At 49.0% G+C, this 18,484-nt stretch overlaps 1 protein-coding gene across 3 annotated transcripts in view; it reads left to right on the top strand.

Annotated features, from left to right (window-relative positions):
* The window catches only part of LOC144763144 (uncharacterized), a 268,884-nt gene that overhangs the window by 60,243 nt on the left and 190,157 nt on the right, over window positions 1-18,484 (top strand). For all 3 annotated transcript variants that reach the window (XM_078648466.1, XM_078648465.1, XM_078648464.1), the window contains 3 exons: window positions 1,304-1,428; window positions 1,723-1,798; window positions 3,995-4,044. In XM_078648466.1, the coding sequence (XP_078504592.1) occupies window positions 1,304-1,428; window positions 1,723-1,798; window positions 3,995-4,044 (251 nt within the window). The remainder of the gene's footprint in view (window positions 1-1,303; window positions 1,429-1,722; window positions 1,799-3,994; window positions 4,045-18,484) is intronic.

Raw genomic sequence — 18,484 nt, 5'->3', positions numbered from 1 at the left:
CAAAATAGACAGCACCTTTAAATCATTCTGTTGAGTGTGAAAACTTTTCAATGCCGTAAGAAACTATTCTATAAAAGACAGCATTTTCCCTATTCTTATTCCCTATTCTTATTAAAAATGGCTAGGAAAATTAGATTCCTTAGGATATTCTCTTCACTCCTAAGTAAACAGTGACACAAACGAAGCAATCCATCTAGCGCCTGCACAAACGTGCTAACCAACCAATGTACAGGCTTTGGGTAGCTGCAAGAGTGTTCAAGTTACCCAGCGTACAAAGAAATAGACCCTCAATTGTATCCATAAAGAACCATCTTTTCCACTTTAAGTATTTCATTGGTATACAAAAAAGTCAGAAGATCCTAAGGAGTCATAAAATGGTCTAAGGCCGTATGCATGGGAAATAGCCTCACTTGAAAAATGTTGAATGTTATTATTTTCATTTACATTATTGGGTAAAAATATCCCAAAATATGGATAACTATTCACAAATTCCAAGGTTTTATTACCAAATTCCCACTTAAACTTAATTTTCTTCATATATTTTTTGCTTTTGTAAATCGGAACTTTACTTTTTGTAGTGTTAATTTTAAGCAAAATGAGAACTCGCAAACTGGTCAAGACGAACCAAGCATGGTTATTCTATGGTCCCCTACTGTTGGTGCATCACACTTAAACTCAGATATAGCTGAAGGCAAGTCCTACATATATAAGGAAAATAGTGAGGGAGCCAACAGACAGTCCTGTTTAAGACCAATGTTGGTTTAATTCTGCGGTTTGCGTATACTAAACAATTTTCTTTACTGAGCATGTGTCTGTCTACACGATCGAATGCCAAGGAGAAATCAATAAAAGCAGCATAAACATTGACCACAGATAAAACATATTTTTCCGAAATTAATTGTAAAACATACCTATGTCATCCAGAGTGAAATAATTGTTTTTAAACCATCTTGTTACATAGGAATTATCTTTCTCTTGGTCACCCATTATTTAAAATACTCAAGATGACTTTTAGCAAATATCTTCCCACCAGAATCGAGTAAGGTGTTCCTTCCTACATTTATTCGGGAGATTACATGGGTCCCATTTATGCAACGGTACAATAATATTCCCAGTCCAAGATTCTGGAGTAACTGCTTTAGGATAGCAGTATTACTAAACATTACAGATCAGCATAGCCCCTGGAATTTGGGCATCATAGGAGCGAGAACTCTTTGTTGATTTAAACTAAAGAATAACTTTTGAATGTTATTATATCTCTTTCTCTTTGTTAACAATTACTGTATTATGCTTTCTTCTGCAGGTGCCATTAGCGCGCATAGAAGAACGGACAAACGGACCAGAGGATGTACACAAAATCCTATCCCTCATCCAACAAGTTCAGGGTAGACAAGATGTTGTAGACTCCACAGTGGAATCTTTGAAGAGGTACGTAAAACATGCAGCTGATGTTGTTCTGATTTAGACTTCGGAGGACGGGTTACATATGGAATGATGCACTTTTCACATGTGTGACTGTCCATCATGTTAGTGACCGAGTAGCCCTCCCACTGACTTCTACATCATGCCCTAAGTCTTCTGCATGTTTTATCTTGTCTTCCTAGAACTCTCAGTGCCTTTGTTGTGGTGTCTTGATAAAGTAGAAAAATAAGAGCGCAAGTGGTTCTCACCTTAAAAATGTTCATCGCATCTCATATATCAGTTACTACCTTTTATTCCCAGGGATAACGAGGCTCTGTGGAAGGAAGTCCTGGAACTGAGACAGAAACACTTTCAGCATCAGCAATTTTTTGCGACTGTAAGTCACTTCAGCTTTTTATGCTTGCCCTAATTGAAGTCGGCTATTTATATCATACAGTGCACACATTCTAAATTCATGCACATTTCATAGCACACCATTTAAAAAAAAATTATGTTATGCTCTATACATATTAAATGGCGGCTTCTACTACTAATTTTAAAAACATTAATTGAATTTTGGCTTTGGCTAGAGTGTGCTTGGGAAACATGAATCAAAGTTACAGTTCATATTGGTGCTATGAAGATGGTTAGCCCAAACTGATATAGAATATTTGTCAGTAAGACAGTAGGTGAGCAACATTTTAGTTTTCGAGTAAAAAAATACTGTCACCTGTGAAAAGACGCAATTGAGCTACCTACATGTTTCCTGCAGATGGTTATTAAGTTAATATGAGTCAGCTGTTGGACTCCAGTATCTCTACAGCAGTAGAGTAGCACATCACTCCCTCTTACCTTGTGAATTAACTTACTCTCTGCCCCCAAACACATCTCCCTCTACTCAACCTCCTTCAAGGACATTTGGCTTATTTTGGTTCTCCTGTCATCTCTTAGCTGCCAGCCTCCAAATGATTTGCCCCTACCCCTCCCTCAGACACTCAGTCTTGGGTTGCATTACTGGCTGTCTCTATGCTATCTGCTACTATTTGGCCACACTCCGCAAATGCACAACCATACAAAAAGTGAGATAAATTACTTTCCATCCTATATACAGCACAATCCACTAAATAGCTAGACCTTTTCTCTCTTCCTGTTCTGCTAAAAACCTCTAGGTTCTTAGAGATAGTGAAATGATGCTCTCCCCAATAGTCACCCCTGCCTTCCAGTGACCCGCTCAGGCATCTACAAATCTGCTCCCACCTTATCTTCCACTATACTAAGACCCTGGTGAATGCATTGGTTCTCAGTACACTAGAATAATGCTGCTGTTTTCTCATGTAATGCTCCTTCCTACCCCTTCAAAAAGTACTCTACTTTGCCACCACACTACCTATCTCCCAGTGCAGATAAGACAACAGAAAAGGCAGTTTATTTAAAAGTGTACTTCATTTGCTATGCAGGGTATTCAGATTCACCCAAGACCTTGCCATATATTCCTTTCTTTAAGCTGATCTCTTGTTACGCCTTTCGTCAGTAATATTCCTACCTGCAGGTAATAATGTCAGCAGTCAGTGCAGCAACATTCTCAGTCAAAAGATTAAACCATCCATATCCCGCACAGCCTCACCTTGTCTGGAAACTCAACTTAGACGTGTTAGACGTCTTGGACACTAGTTTAACTTGTTGTGGCAAATAGTACTGTCTTTAGCAGCAGGAAATCGGCCTAGTAACAGCTCAATGTTATAAGATGAGTGCTTTCTGAGAGTGCATGTTCATTCTACTGGTATACTTTCTTCCCCTTCCATCTTTCCCAATAATTAACAAAATATTGTGAGAGTAATCTTGTCAAAAGTAGTGATGGTACTATTAACCACCATTCGCGTTCTTAACCAGTTTTTGATCAACAGCCTGTTTCGCTTAAACATTATTAACTGCGCAGTGGTGACATATTGGGATGCTCACACTGCTGGAAATTCACAGACTATGTTGTTCTGCTTCCCCTTTTAAAAGCTTCTTTCTTATTAACCCTTTGTGATCGCCCGTTGAAGTTTGGGCAACACAATGTATTCCGAGAGTATCAGATGCTTCCACTGTTTCATTTATTGAATTGTATTTCCTACAAATTTCATGGCAGCACCATACAAATATTTGTTAGAAAAATATTACAATCTGAATTGTTTTCACTATTTTCTCTTCTATTTTATTAACCATACCAAATTTAAAAGCTGAACATTAGTTGGTGCCATTAGGCATGAAATACCTTAAGTTCTTTTCACTGATGCATCCAGTTGCCTTTTTCACTTGTGAAGTAACTTGTGTATCATGCCTTAAAATTTGTATAATCGATTTTCAAACTGCGAAAAGGCTTTCAGGATTTTGATCATCGCCATTATTTCAAATGGGTCCTTAGTTTTCTTTATTACTTTGTTTTGACACAGCAGGCGGTCATTTGCATAGCTTTAGCTGTACCAGCACAAATTGTGTTGAGTGATCTACGTTAGTGAGTTTAAGTTAAAATGAATAAAATCTCTATCAATTGAAGATGGTGGAAATATCATATATTGTAATGTATACATTTCAAAATGTTGTTTTTCAGATGGCCCAATCACATTCCTTGGACCAAGTGGTTTGTTTGCAACAAAACCAGTAAGTACATATCTACTTTACTTGTACTATCAAAACTCAAGCCCAACGTTTGCAGTACATATTTGTGAGGCCAGAGTACACTGATGCATATAGTAACATTGAAATATTGTTGTTTAGTTTCCACTAATCAGTAGGAATTGCATGTTTGTGGACGACATAAACTTAGGATGGTCCCAGAATGATTCCATGCACCCGTGGGATATCTTGTTTCCTTAGACCAGCTTCACAGTGCAACCATAAGCCCCCCTAAACTAGACGGGGAGCGAACAGTTCTTGCAACCATTAAACATGACAACCCTGTTCCCTGAGGAACCATGGTGACAGACCTAGAATCTTTCGCTCAGACACGCGTGCTCTTGTTTTCTCAGAGAAATATACAAAGAATACACAAAAGGACATTTTCAATGTTATTGAAACAAAGTGATTCTTGTATAGGAAATATGTGCTGCAATGATCAATAAACAGAAACAGATGAAAGCTTTAAGTGTCAGGAAAGTGAACAGTATGAAGAGTTCCACCATCTTGCTGAGGCAAAATAGTTATGTAAGTATGTGTAATAGTATAACAATCTAGCATACTCCTACTATGCAAACCCTAATGTACGTGTCTAGGTGTAAATGTATGTTCTGCCAAGAAATCCCCTTACTGGATGATCCAGACCTGTTACCTGGTGGGTAAGAATGAAGGCACCAGTATTGGTCACAAACTGGCCACCACTTTTAGAGATGGCAGTCAGCTGCTGGGCGAAAGCATCAACATGCAGGGACCCCTCGAAGTCAACCGAAGTGCCTCCTTTGATTAAACTTGGCAACAAAAGATTATTTATAGAAAACGGCATCCTTGCCTTGGGCTGAGATTGTGATCAGGCGGCCATTGTTTGTATTCCACAGATAGCTGTGTGGCGATACAGACATAAATAGCAAACACATTTGCACAACGTACGTAAGGGCATTATACACAATGCCAAGACAATAAGGTTGTCAAAAGTCGATGTGGCAAAGTGAAGGCAACTTTAGGAAAAAGCAGTGTGCATGTAAAAATGGCAACGGGTCCTACCAGGCCTAACTGGGACACATGACAATAGTATGATGATAAACATTTGTTTCTTTGAACTGTTAGTATCTGATAGAGACTTCTAGCCACAGATTATTTACCTCAACTGAGCGCCAGTAGATGTCGCCGATCGGCTCCATGCGGCAGCAGTCCTGCTGGAAGTGATGTCCGTATCACCTTTATAGGCTTCACCTAAGCATGCTGACGTCAGTTCTTTTCTTTCCACGCCAGCCAGTGCTGATCCGAGAGAAGAGCTATCCCTCTGTCAGTTTTTGACAGGAGTTTTGCAATATTTTGTTTACCTTTTTTCAGGTTTTGTCCTCCTGGTGTGTCGAGGATGTCATCGAGGAAGACTAGCTTCAAACTTTGTGGCGCCTATCACTGTGCCATGTAGGGGACGGACCTGCAGCTCGTGTTTTTCTGGTGTCTGGAGTGCGACCACGACTCCTATTTGTGCTCTGACTGCGGGGCCATGGCGCCGTAGGCTTTGAGGGAGTGGTAGCTGAAGCTGCTGGCGCCCGGTATGTATCTCTGCGGTAGTCACGGTCCCGCTGAAGAGGAAGGTCTGGGGACCATTCCAGGAATCCGAAGTCCTCTTCGTCCCACTCAAAATCGTCTGGCCATTCAAGTAAGAGGCACAAAAGATGTAAGTAGTCAAAGCGTGCTTCGATTTCTCCTCATCCATTGGCCGACGTGGCAAAGGAACATTGGCGCTCGAGGCCTGGTTCCTCGGTACTTGTGCCTGGGCCGACTCTACGCCTCTCCAGTTTCTGAGAACTGGAGCAACCCCGCTCAAATTAAGGAGTTTTATGAGGCCATGCGTCTCATTTTTGAGCAGCCCAACCCCATCAGTGCCCCTTTCGGCCCCACGGTGTTGAAGGAGGCCCAATATGGTTCCACGCCAGTGGCTTCGACCCTGTCTCCGATGGACCCCCATGGATCTGGACCGGCTCTGGACGTGCCACTCTGGCCTTTCCCAGCGCCGGACCGATTGTCCCGCACCAGCCCATTGTGATCCCCGAATCCGATATGGAGGCGTGTCGACTGATGCCAATTCCAGCACTGACAGGACCCCCATACCCTAGGTCGGAGCCTAAGCACGATTCCAAGGGCTAGGCCTCGGGGAGGAATAACAGTGCTTGCTGAACCCTTTACCAGCCTTATGATCAGGATATGGACTGGTGTGAGGAACTGGGTGACGCCAACAGACTTGATATGTCTCCAGATACCGGCATGCTTTCTCCCCCTACCGTTGCTATGGATGAGGAAGCTCCCTGCTGTGGAGGGTGGCTGAGGTACTCGACCTTCAGTTGCTCTTGGTGGTAGTCAAGACCAACATCTTGATGGAGTTACTGTAACCGGGAGACTGCTCCTATGCACCCCTACTCCTGTTCAACAAAGCCCTACCTGACCTCCTTCTGAGGACCTGGTCCAATCCCTGCACAGGGGATCCTGTGAATAGGACGATTACCCGCCACCCCGCTCCAAGGGACCCAAATGTCCTCACTCCTCACTCCTCACTCCTCACCCTGCCCTGGAGAGCGTGGTAGTTCAAGGCTCCACTTCCCATGGCGCTCTCCCTGGCGCTCTCCCTGACAGGGAATCCAAGACGCTAGACAGCTTGGGAAAGAAAACGTGTTCTACATTCAGCCTTGCATTGCAGTCAGTGAACTCTGCATGGTTATTAGCTGCAACTCCCACAGCCTGCGGGAAACTGTTGCGCAAGTGCTGCCACACGTCCAGGAGGAGGCCCGGGCAATTCTCTCCCAAGCAGTTACAGATGGGAGAGACGCAGCGAAGTTCACTACAGGCTGTGGCTTGAACACAACCGAGCCACGGGGCAGAGCGGTTTTGTCAACAGTGACCCTCAGAAGCCACATGTGACTCAGAATATCTGACTTTTAGGGGAATGTCTAGGTTTCCCTCGTGGACATTCCCTTCGATGGCACCTCTCTCTTTGGAGACAAGACAAACTCGTCGCTGGGGCGCTTTTTAGAACTCAAGTGATACGTCCAGGTCCTTGAGCCTCTCGGCTGCCCCACGTCTGCCCCAGTCTGCCTTTCACTCCTTTTGTGGCCACGGAATTGGCTGTCAACTGCGCCCACCCTATCCCAGCCACCGGGCCATGCAAGCTTCCCAGCCTCTGCGTGGCCGAGGGTGCTGCTCCTATCGACCTCATGGGTCGGGTAGCCAGCAGTCTGGACCAGCCACCACCACCTGGCACCTGCAGCCTCCAAACCTTCCTAATCTTTCCATTTTAGATCAGGGATATTATCCCGAAACACGAGCCGTGTTAAGAGATACTGGAAATACCAAGTACTTACTTGCACCAACCTTGGTGAAACACTTACAAACTTTTTCCTAACTCTTCAAGTCATACGAACTGCATGTACCAGGATGCAAAGGGGAGATCCGACAGAGAGGTTAGGAGTGTGCTCCCATCTTTGAATACATTTTAGATCATGGGCGTCCAGTTGGTGACGGGATCAGCCATCACCTCCAGCGCTGGAAGTCCATAACACCGGACAGGTGGGTTCTGCAGATCGTCCAAAGGGGCTACTCCCTCCCCTTCATGCCTCTATCTTACGACCAGCTGAACATGAGCAGGTAATATTCTATCTGAAGCTGGGTGGTTGGCAACTCGAAGCGTGTAAGATCGAGTTGCCAGCAGTTTGTTTTCTAAAGAGCTCCATGTTCACAGTCCCATCCTTTAGTGTCAGTCTTACATCTAGGAAATTGATAGTATTATGACTATGTTGCATGGTAAATTTGAAATAGTTTTAAATCAATTTCATTGCTCTCCCAGACAAATCAAATGTCATTAATAAACCTGAGCCATATGCTTATCTGGTCAGTCTGTTTGGCTAGATCATTTCTCCTGAGCACCTGCTCCTCACACCAGCCCATTTTTTGCTCCACGAGGAAGACATAGCTCTCTTGGCCAAGGGAGCCATAGATAAGGTCTCGGTGCCAGAAGTAGGCTGTCATTGCTGTTCTTGCTACTTTCTGATCCCTAAGAAGGACAATGTTCGACATCCTATACTAGTTTTCTGAACTCTCCACTACTTCCTCAAAAATGAGAAGTTCAAAATGCTCAGGTCTTGTCTTCCCTGGACTCAGGGGGCTGAATGGTAGCGCTGGACTAGCAGGATGCCTCTTCGGTGTTCACCAAAGTGAAAGTGGTGATCGCAGCTCATCTGCGCAGGTCAGGGGTGCCAGTCTTCCCCTATCTCAACGATTAGCTGCTAAAGGCAAACCTCCTGCATTCGCTGAGGTTCACTATCAATGTGCTGAAGTCACACCTGACTCCCTCTCAGCCGATCTCTTTTATCGGAGCTGTTTTGGACACAGTGCAGTTTTGGGTTTATCCTTACAAGCAGCAAGTCCAAGATATTCAGGCTATGATACCGATGTTTCCTCCTCTATCCTGGGTTTCATTAGACTGACTCGGGGGGTGCTGGGCCTCATGACCTCCTTCATTCTGCTGGTGACGCAGGCCAGATGGCATATGCAGGCTCTGCACTTCCAGTGGGTGCAATATCAAGGAAATCTCTTCAACATGGTCCAGATCTCAGAGGAAACTGCAAAGCACTTGCAGTTGTGGCTAACGAACCGCGATTGATTAAGAGGCAGACCCCTCTCCCTTCCTCAACCAGATTGCATAGTAGTTACAGATGCATCACTCCTGGGATGCGGAAGAGGTGGAGATCAGAGGACTCTTAGCTCCGGCGGAATCCGGACTCAACATCAACATGCTGGAGCTTCATGCAATCTGACTGGCATTGAAAGCTTTTCTACCCTCCGATAAGAGAAGACTAGTGCAGGTGTTCACGGACAACACCATCGCCATGTGGTACTGCAAAAAACAGGGCGGGTGGGGTAGTGGACCCTCTGTCAAGAGGCCATGCATCTCTGGACATGGCTGAAACAGCAGGGCATATCTCTGTTGGTTCAACATCTGGCTGGTTTCCTGAACGCCAGAGAAGACTAACTCAGCCCTCGATACCTAGTGGATCACAATTGGCATCTCCACCCAGAGGTGGTGCAAGGTCTCTTTCAGCAGTGGGGAGAGCCTTGGTTAGATCTGTTTTCCTCTGCTGACAATGCACAACGTCAGTAGTTTTGTGCAAGTTGTCCTTGTGGTTCCAGACTGAGCACAGAGGGTCGGGTATCCCGAGCTTCTGAACATGAGCGTCGATCCTCCAATCAGCGGCTCCTTTTATGGTGGACAGGGGTCAGAAGGGCATCCGGCTTGCCAGCTTGCTTTGACAAGATCCATTAATTCAGTTTCTGATAGTTGTGTGAAAGAATGTAGACGCTGTGTTAACCTACTCTTGGTGGGATTGTTAGAAATGGGTTGGCGCTGGTGAATTTCCTTTGTTTTAAAAAGGAGTTTACTGTGTCAGCTTTGGTTTTGTAATGATTTGCCAGTTTGTCAGTAAATTCTTGAGAAATTTGATGAGTTCCTTCTGTGCATTTAGGTTTACGACATTCAGTGAGAATTTAATAAAATTATTTACTTGCACATTTAGCATTTTAAATCCTCTCTGAATTGTACCTTTTGTTTAGATTTTTGAAATTGTTGACTTGTATATTCTGTTAAGTTTGTGTAGGTGAAGTTTGTCTTGATTGTCTTGATTGTTTTTGTTTTGGGCCTGGTGCATTGCAGCTTTGCAATGTGTTGTTTTATATTTCTTAGGTCTGCATTAATCAAAAGTGCTAGTTTTCTTTTATCCTGTCTGGTGTTTTTAGTGGTATTCGGAGCCTGGAGCCACTGATAAGGTTTTGCAGCTGAATTGATTGTGTCTAGATCTGTGTTGAATGTTAGTTGTGTGTCTAAGTAATCACAATTGAGTTTGTTTGATGGTCATAATGTTGGTGCCTGTGGCATTAGGTGTGGTGATTTGTGATGTTTTGTGTTGGAAAGCTACCAGATGGTGGTCTGACCCTGTGACTGGAGTAATCCTTTGAAAGGTAACTAGTTCTGGATTTGAAAAAATGACATCTAGGATGTGTCCAGCGATGTGTGCGGCTTTGTGGATGATCTGATGTGGGTTCAGTTTGTCTAGGCTAGTGATGATGGCATATTGTCTTTATCAAACCATATGTTTAGGTCGCCAAGGATTTTATAAGTTAGAGTGCAGTGTCATAAGTTTTGAAGCTGTGTTTAGAAACATGTTTTGGAATGTTGGATTGCTGGGTGGTGGTCAGTATAGAAGGAAGAAGCTACAGAAAAAAGTTGGTGTAGGGCTGCATCTGGTGATGAGAGCCTCATAAACTTGTATGGGAATGTTTTTTTTTTTTTTTTTGTAAAACAATTTTTATTGCAGATAATAATGCAAACATTACAGGTATTTCTCACGTAAGAGCATGCGGGATCTCAAAATAATCAAGTCTCTGCAATATAATTTTCCACATCATCGCGATTCGTGGTCTGGGGCTGGGTGGTAGTTGTCACACCAATTGCTTCCCCTTCATCACTACTCAATGGCGTATCTGATGATCAACCGCTGTCTGCTTTTAACTTTACTTTCCCCCCTCCACCAACCCCCCCTTCCAGCATCCGATCCGTTCAAACTGTTAGGTCGGTGGCAATGGAATGTTGCAACCCCCCTCCCCACCTTCCGTACCCTCCCCCCACCCACGGTGGTCAATGGTGTCTCGTGTCTGGGTTGTCGCATGTTGAAGTGTGTTGGTGACCTGCGGAGTCTGGAGATGTCTAAGGAGTGTGTGTGTCCATGGTGGGAGCTATGGTGGGTATCACCTCCCCGGGTTCCCCAGGGTCCTCAGCTTCATCTTCTCCCGCGCTCTCTACTGTGTTATCCCTAAGTGCCTGGACTAGAGTTTCCCAAGCTAGTGCCGCTTCCTGGGCCTTCTCGTCAGGCCCCCGTCGAGCCAGTTGATATCTGATCGTGCTCTCCGCCGCCGCCCATTTCTGGAACTCAGTCAGCCATTTCCTATGTGTCGGTGCTGCCTTCGCTTTCCATCCCCTAGTGAGTTCCCTCTTCGCAAGGAGTAGGCCCATGTCTATAAATTTGCTTGTCAGTTTATTCTTACGTGTGTGCGGAAACCAGTGTAGGAGTGTAGTTGCACTATCGTAGTGTAGCTCCCTCTCTGTGACCGCGTTCATGGTATCGCCCACATCCCTCCAGAAGTCCTGTAAGTGTGGGCAGTCCCTCAGCATGTGCAGTAAGTCTGCGTCCAACCGTGCGCATCTAGGACACGCTGCATCCTCTGCTCCAAAGTATTGCGCTATTTTGTGCGGAGTGAGATAAGCCCTATGAAGGATGTAGAGCTGTATTAACTGGAACCGAGCGTTCCTGGTGCTCTTTCTGGGCCTCTGAACCAACTGGGCCCACGTCGTATCCGGGATCTCCCTCTGCAGGTCAGTCTCCCATTGGGTTTTTAAGCGCGTAAGGGGTCGTAAGGTGCTCTCGAGGATTCTGGAGTGTAGGCACGTGACTGCCTTGACCGTGCCTGCGGCCATCATCACATACTGACACGGTGGCGACGTCGTGGGTTCACACAGTCCCTCGCCCCAGTGCGCTTGGATCCCTCGTACCACCGCCGCGTGTAGCAAATAGTCACCTCTCGGAAGGTCGAATTGTTCCTGTAAGGATTGATACGGCGCGAGTACCCCGTCAGTGAAGAGGTCTCCCACCATCTGTAAGCCAGCCTCCTCCCAACTCTGAAGGCTCGACCAGTCGCCTCCATGCGGCAGTGCCGTGAGCATACCCAGTGGAATTTCGGGTGCGTACGGGTGACCGGTGCCCGCGCGCTTATGCACGCGGTTCCAGCAGAGCCTCAATGTCCGCTCCTCCTGAGATAAGTCTCTGAGTGCTAGCTTCTGCTGCAGGGTGATGTATGCTAGCACATGGCGAGGGGTGCCAGTGTCCCTTTCCTGCTCCGGGCCCCGGTATACCCTTGCCACTTCCTGTGTGAGGAATTGCAGCTGGGCGGCCAAATAATAATACTCGAAATCAGGGACCGCGAGTCCGCCCTCGTTCTTCGGGCGGGTCAGGGTCGCCAAGGCTATCCTCCGCCTGCCAGCCCCCCACAGAAAGGACACTACCTGGGATCTTAGTCGTCGAAATACGGCACTTGGAATCCACACTGGCAAGGTTCGAAAGAAGTACAGTAACCGCGGCAGGGCGATCATTTTTAGCAACGAGACCCGGCCTGTCATTGACAGCGGGAGGGTGGCCCAGAAAAGCATGTTACCCTGCAGTGCTCGGATGCAACGGTTTATATTGCCTTCTAGCAAATCTGCGGGTTCGTGGTAAATGTACACCCCTAGGTAGGGCAAACAGGCCGGCTCCCAGCGGGGCTCGGGACGGGTCATGGGGCACCTCTCCGCTTTCCGGAGGGGAAAGAGGCAAGTCTTCGCCCAGTTCACCTTCAGGCCCGATACATCTCCGAAACGCGCCAACAGGTCTTCCGCCCCCACCACTGCCTCTTCGGCATTCTCCAGGAACAGTAGGAGGTCGTCCGCATATAATGATATGTAATGACGGGTCCCGTCCACCTCCAGTCCTTGGTAGGAGTCACCTTTCCTAGCTAGTGCTGCCAGCGGCTCTATCGCGAGGGCGAACAGCAAGGGAGAGAGTGCACACCCTTGTCTAGTGCCCCTAAGCACTGCATATTTATCCGATATCAACGCTCCTATTCGCACCCTAGCGCCCGCTGACGCATACAGCACCTCCGTCTACCGCACGTACTCATCCCCAATGCCGAAGCTTCGCAGCACTTTGTACAAGTAGCCCCATTCCAGGCTGTCGAAGGCTTTTTCTATGTCGATCGCCATCACCACCGGGGCCTCGGCGGTCGGAGGAGGATCCGCTACGAGCCTCAGCAACCTACGGATGTTGTGAGACGTATTCCTAGTGGGGATTAAGCCCGACTGATCCTTGTGAACCAAGTCTTGCATGTGGGCCATCAGCCTGGTGGCCAGGACGGTGCTCAAGATTTTATAGTCCGTCGTGAGCATCGACAGTGGTCTGTACGATGCCGGGTCAGAGCTGGTCCTATGCGGCTTGAGCAAGGGGATCATGAGCGCCTCGCGCATCGAACAGGGCAATTCCCCCCTCTCTTTCGCCTCGTTATATATGATTTGGAGCCGTGGGGCTAGGATATCAGTGTATTTACCATAGAACTCGACGGGCAGGCCGTCCACTCCCGGCGTTTTCCCGCGCGCCATTTTCTTTATGGCCCCCCTAATTTCCGCTAGGTCAATCGGGCCCCCAAGGGCTTCCGCTTGGTCCGGCTCTAGGCACGGCAAGTGTATCTCAGACAACAAGTTCTCTAATATCTCGGTTCGGTCCGCTGGGCTTCCCCTATACAGTCGCTCGTAGTACGCTTTAAAGCATTGTAAAATGTCTGGCTGGGTGTAACACTTGGTGCCGTTCGCATCAATCAGGGACAATATTGGAGCAGCACCCCTATTGGGGTTTGCCAACCAGGCTAGGAGCGTCCCCGTCTTATCTCCCTCAGCGAGCGCTTTGGTTAAGTATGTTTTGTGATCAAAACAGCGAAGGCGCTCCACCTCTACCGCCAGCGCTTCCCGCGCCGAGCATACGCTATCCTGCATGTCGGGGTGGTTGGGCCGTCGTTTCTCCACCTCCCGCAAGGCTTGCTCGGCCTTGTCCACATCTTCTACCAGTGTTCGCCGCACCCCCGCGAACTTCCCTATACAATGCCCCCTTACTACCACCTTGAGCGCGTCCCATTCCACCGCCCTGGAAGAGGCCGTCCCCTCATTTTCGGCAAAGTAATGGGTGATTCTATCTTCCAACGCTCCGCTGAACGGCGGATCGTCCAAAGTGTCCGGATGAAGCCGCCACGTCGGAATTGGTGAAACCACATTCATCCAGGCAAAGGTAAGAAGTAGGGGGTTGTGGTCCGAGATCGTGCGTGCTAGATATTCAGTACGGGCAACCATTGGTAACACCGACTGGGAGCAGAGGAACGTGTCAATGCGCACGTGGAGGTCGTGTATACCCGAATAAAAGGAGTAATCCCTTGCAGTGGGGTGTTGGGCGCGCCATGCATCCGTCAGGTCCCACAGCCCCTGCCAGTTTGATCTGTGTTTTGCCAGTCTGTGAACTGGGGATGCGTGTAGTGGTGGGTGCGACCTATCGAGGGTGGCATCTGCCACGGAGTTGAGATCCCCCCCCAGTAGCACTGAACCTGTTAAATAGGAGGCTAGCTGTTTGGTCAGTCTATTGAAGTACGATGCTTGCTCTACATTTGGCGCATAGGCGCTGCAAAGTGTCAACTGACGCCCCCGAAGCAAACCCTCAACCGCCACATACCTCCCTTCCGGGTCTACTGTGTGCCTAGTAACTTGAAAGGGAACCCCCGCCCGGATCCAAAGAAGTGTTCCCCTGGCAAACGCCGAGTACGTGGTGTGGAATAAGTGCCCCCTCCATCTCCTCTGCAGTGCGGTGCCCTCCTTCTTAGTTAAGTGGGTCTCTTGGAGGAAGGCAATGTGTATCCCCCTGCGAACCAGGTAGGCGTGTACCTTGTGTCTCTTAGTCATGGAATTTAGTCCCCGCACATTCCAGGACACACACTTCAACGAACCCATGTCAGCCATCACCCCAGTCAGCGCAGGTTAGATCAATAAATTTCCGCTTCCGGACACCAGACATCTTCCCACCACTTCCCATCCCCACCCCCCCGCCCAACTTCCCAACCCCAAGTGCACCTCGAGTCACCCCAACTACTCCAGGTCCCCCCTCCCCCAGAACAGGACCCAACTGCGAAGCTGAGGCACCCATCCAAACTAGTGAGCAAACGTGCTCACGTAAACTTGTAGTCCGCAGTAATCACCACGGAGGCCTTATGGGCCCTGTGGTGCGTGAGCTGGCTACTGAACCTCTCAAGCCTCGGTCCCAGGTCCCTCTGCCCCACAATACTCAATGCGACTTATAAAAGGAAAGTCTCACAGTAGTCTGTTCCAATATCCATGGGGGGCGCCGCCTCCAGGTTCTCTTCACTCAGAGGCCGCGGACAGCTGTCAGGGTTCAACGATTTCCCCCGACGTCTGGGGGGTGATCTTCGGGCCCCTAGCCCCCTCCAGTCCCGAGAAGTCAGTGTCCGATCCCGTGGCCAGGGCCTCAGAGGCCGATTCTCTTGCCGAGTGGACCGACGCCGTTCCCGACACCTCTTTAACCGCCTGTAGCGCAGCTCTCCGTTCTTCTTCAGTTTGCGACGTAGAAGGCTTCTTGGATCCCCGGTTGCGCCCCCGGAGTCTTCTCGACCGCCTGATCGCATGATTCTGGTGCTCCTCCTCGGCCCGAAAGCGAGCCCCATCCGTGCCCGCCTTGTAGGTGTCCCACCAGGCCCAGGCATCCGCCGGAGATTCAAAGAACAACGCCTTGTCGTCCACTATCACACGTAGCTTGGCCGGGAACAGCAGGGAGTATTGCAGACCCTCGGTACGTAGCTCCTTTTTGATGGTTAGGAAGGAGGCTCGCTGTTTTTGGGTTTCAAATGTATAGTCTGGGAACAGCGTGACGTTACTATTGTCCACTTGAAATGGGCCCGCTTCCTTGGCCCGCTGAAGGAGCCAGTCTCTGTCTTTATAATGGAGCAATTTGATAACCACCGGTCGCGGCAGGAGACCCTGGCGTGGGGGTCGGGAAGGCACGCGGTGCGCCCTCTCAAGTGTGAAGAAGGGAGATAAGCCCTCCGGGGCAACCACGGTTTTGAACCAGTCAGTCAGGTAGCCCACCATGTCCGTGCCTTCTTTTTTTTCCGGCAGGCCAACCAGGCGTACGTTATTCCGCCGACTGCGGTTTTCAGCGTCCTCCGCTCTCTTCTCCAGGGCCTGTATCCGCTCCATCGCTTCCGTGAGTCGTCCCTCCATCGATTTGTGGGCCGGCACGACATCTTGTAGGGCAACTTCCGTGGCCTTGACCCTGTCTTGTAGCTTCGCATGATCTGCGCGCAGGTGCCCCAGCCCCGTCGCTACTTGACCAATATCGTGTTGTAGGGCCTCCTTCGTGGCAGCAATGGCGTCTAGAATCCGGTCCTGCATCAGCTGGAGCTCCGTGGGGGGTTGCGGGGAGTCGTCTGGCGCTTCCGTGGCTGGGCTCCCGTCCCCTTTGGGTCCTCTAGGCTTACCCATCCTGCACCTCCCAGCAATTCAGGGCCCTTCGGGTGATCCGGCGTCAACGACGTCTCCCGCAGTAGGCCGCTGCTAGCCCCAATGCAGTCTCGCAACCAGCCGTCGTCGGGCGGAGAGCCGGGTCTTTGGGGGTCGTGCGGCAGAGATCAGAATTGGCGCCAGTGAACCGTTATGGCACATCCGCTTCTCCCGGTAGCCAGGCGCCAGGGGTCTGCACTGGGGTCCACCAGCCGGCCCCGCCTGCCGGTCAGCAGTCCGTGGAGCTCCCCTCAGCTGTACAGCAGCGCCACTGACCCGGAGCCACCCTCCACGCAGGGATCACCACCGGGTGCCAGAGGTGGGGTGGAAAGCGTAGGATCCACAGGGCCCCAGCGGGCGTATTTCTCCCTCCGGTCCCGATTCCCCGCTTCCCTCGGGTCTAGGGCCGATTCAATGCCCCTCCGTCGCGGAGACAGTTGCACCCTGCACGGTCGGTCCGGGTTGGGCCACCGCCCAAGCAAGTCGCAGGCCCCGTCGTCGGGCTATAATGTGACCCCCTGAGCAGGGTCGTGCTTCCTCCGGGCAGCCTCCACTCACAGTGTCCATGGATGGCCCTCCCAAAGCAGGCCTGTAGTGTCACGGCCGCTTCCGGGGGTATTGCGCCGGTGTAGGGCTCAGAGGCGCCCACAGGGATGACAGGCCTCAAAGCCGGGGCCTCGAGTAAGCCCCCTCGCTGTTGTGGGCGGAGCTCCGCTAGAACCCCACTCCCGGGCGGACCTCGCACCGATCACAGGATCTGCCGCCGCTCCAGGGGGCCGCCGCCGCCGCTCTCCACCAGACCCGCACTCCACTGTGCCCCACGCTGTGGCCTCAGGACCTCCGGAGCGGGCACGTCTCTACTCCGCAGTGGCAGCGATGCAGGGAGCCGCCATCTTGTCCCCAGCCGTCTCGGGAACCTCTCACCCCTCAGCGTCCGGTATATTCGGTGTAGCGGCGCTCCGACCCCACCGGAACAGACCTGTGGGTTGGCTCCGGGATCGACCCGATTTCCACGGGGATCCCGGGTCTAAATCAGGATGAAAGGCGGATTACAGGGCTGAGGGTCGGGAGCCTCGCTAGGCTGCGACCGTGTCCATCGGCTGCTAGCCACGCCCCCCTTGTATGGGAATGTTGTCAGCTTTAGTGAGATTTAGTCTTTCTTTCAATATAGAGCATCTAGTCCACCTCCTCTTTTGCCAATTAAATTTTGTGTGACAGTTTGATAACCTGGAGGAACAGCTTCATGCAATACTGGAGCCATGTTATCTCCTAACCATAATTCAGTTATAAAGAATGTCAGGTTGTGTGTCATTGAGTAGATCGTGGATATGGTGCTTGTTTTCAGAGAGTGATCAAGCCTTTATTAGTAGGCAGTCTAGCGATTGTTTTTTGGTAGTGGTGTGACTTTGTTTTCTAGAAGAGTGAGTAAGTAGTATTCCTTAAACTGGTAGCAGGTGTATTATTAGTGTTGGTGTTCACTGGATCAGGGTAGCAATAGTGTGGTTTGTCCATATTGCAATCCTCACCCGGCAGGTTTAGAAGGCATTTTGTTGGATCTGTGTGGGCTGGTGGTAGAGATGGTGGTTGAGAGTGAGTTGGTGGGCTGTGTTTTTCTAGAGGTGCCTTGTTGTGTATTAGATAAAGAGATGCAAAGGTTTAAAGAATGGTATGGGGTTTGTTTTGTTTGCGTCTATTTTGGGTGGAAGTTGTATGGGTTAGGAGCAGTCGTGGAGCACGAGGGTCACGTTTTTAGGCTCTAAATTGTGCAGTGGGTGAAAGAGTGTTGTTGTGTTGGGGTGTGCTGGTGGTAGGTGTTGGTGAAAATAGAATATTTAGGACTATAGTTAGTTTAGGACCTGTATTATTTGTGTTTTCATAATGTTGGGAGTGGCTGTTTGTTTCTGTTTTGTTATGGAATGTAATGTAAAATTTTGTGTGAGAATTTGATGTGCTGGTGTGTGTGTCTGTCTGTCTCTAAGCGTGTGTGTGTTGTGTTTTGTTTTGTTTTTGTGGAGTAGCGAGATGAGTTATTGATGTAGTGAATTTCTGTGAAGGGTTTGTATGTAAAGTAGTGTTGGTGAGTGGAAACTGAATGGTGAAGGGGGTTCTGTTGTGCCTTGGAGGAGAGTGTATATGGTCTGTGAGAGGAGATGGACAAGGGTAATGAGTGCATTAGATTTGATAGTAAGAAGAGGTCATGTGTGGTGAAGTGGAGTGCAAGGATTGTTTGTATGTTTC

The sequence above is a fragment of the Lissotriton helveticus genome, chromosome 6 (genome assembly GCF_964261635.1).
Source record: "Lissotriton helveticus chromosome 6, aLisHel1.1, whole genome shotgun sequence".
NCBI lineage: Eukaryota > Metazoa > Chordata > Amphibia > Caudata > Salamandridae > Lissotriton > Lissotriton helveticus.
The sequence above is the reverse complement of the archived record's forward strand: the minus strand, read 5'-3'. Positions and strand labels throughout refer to the sequence as shown.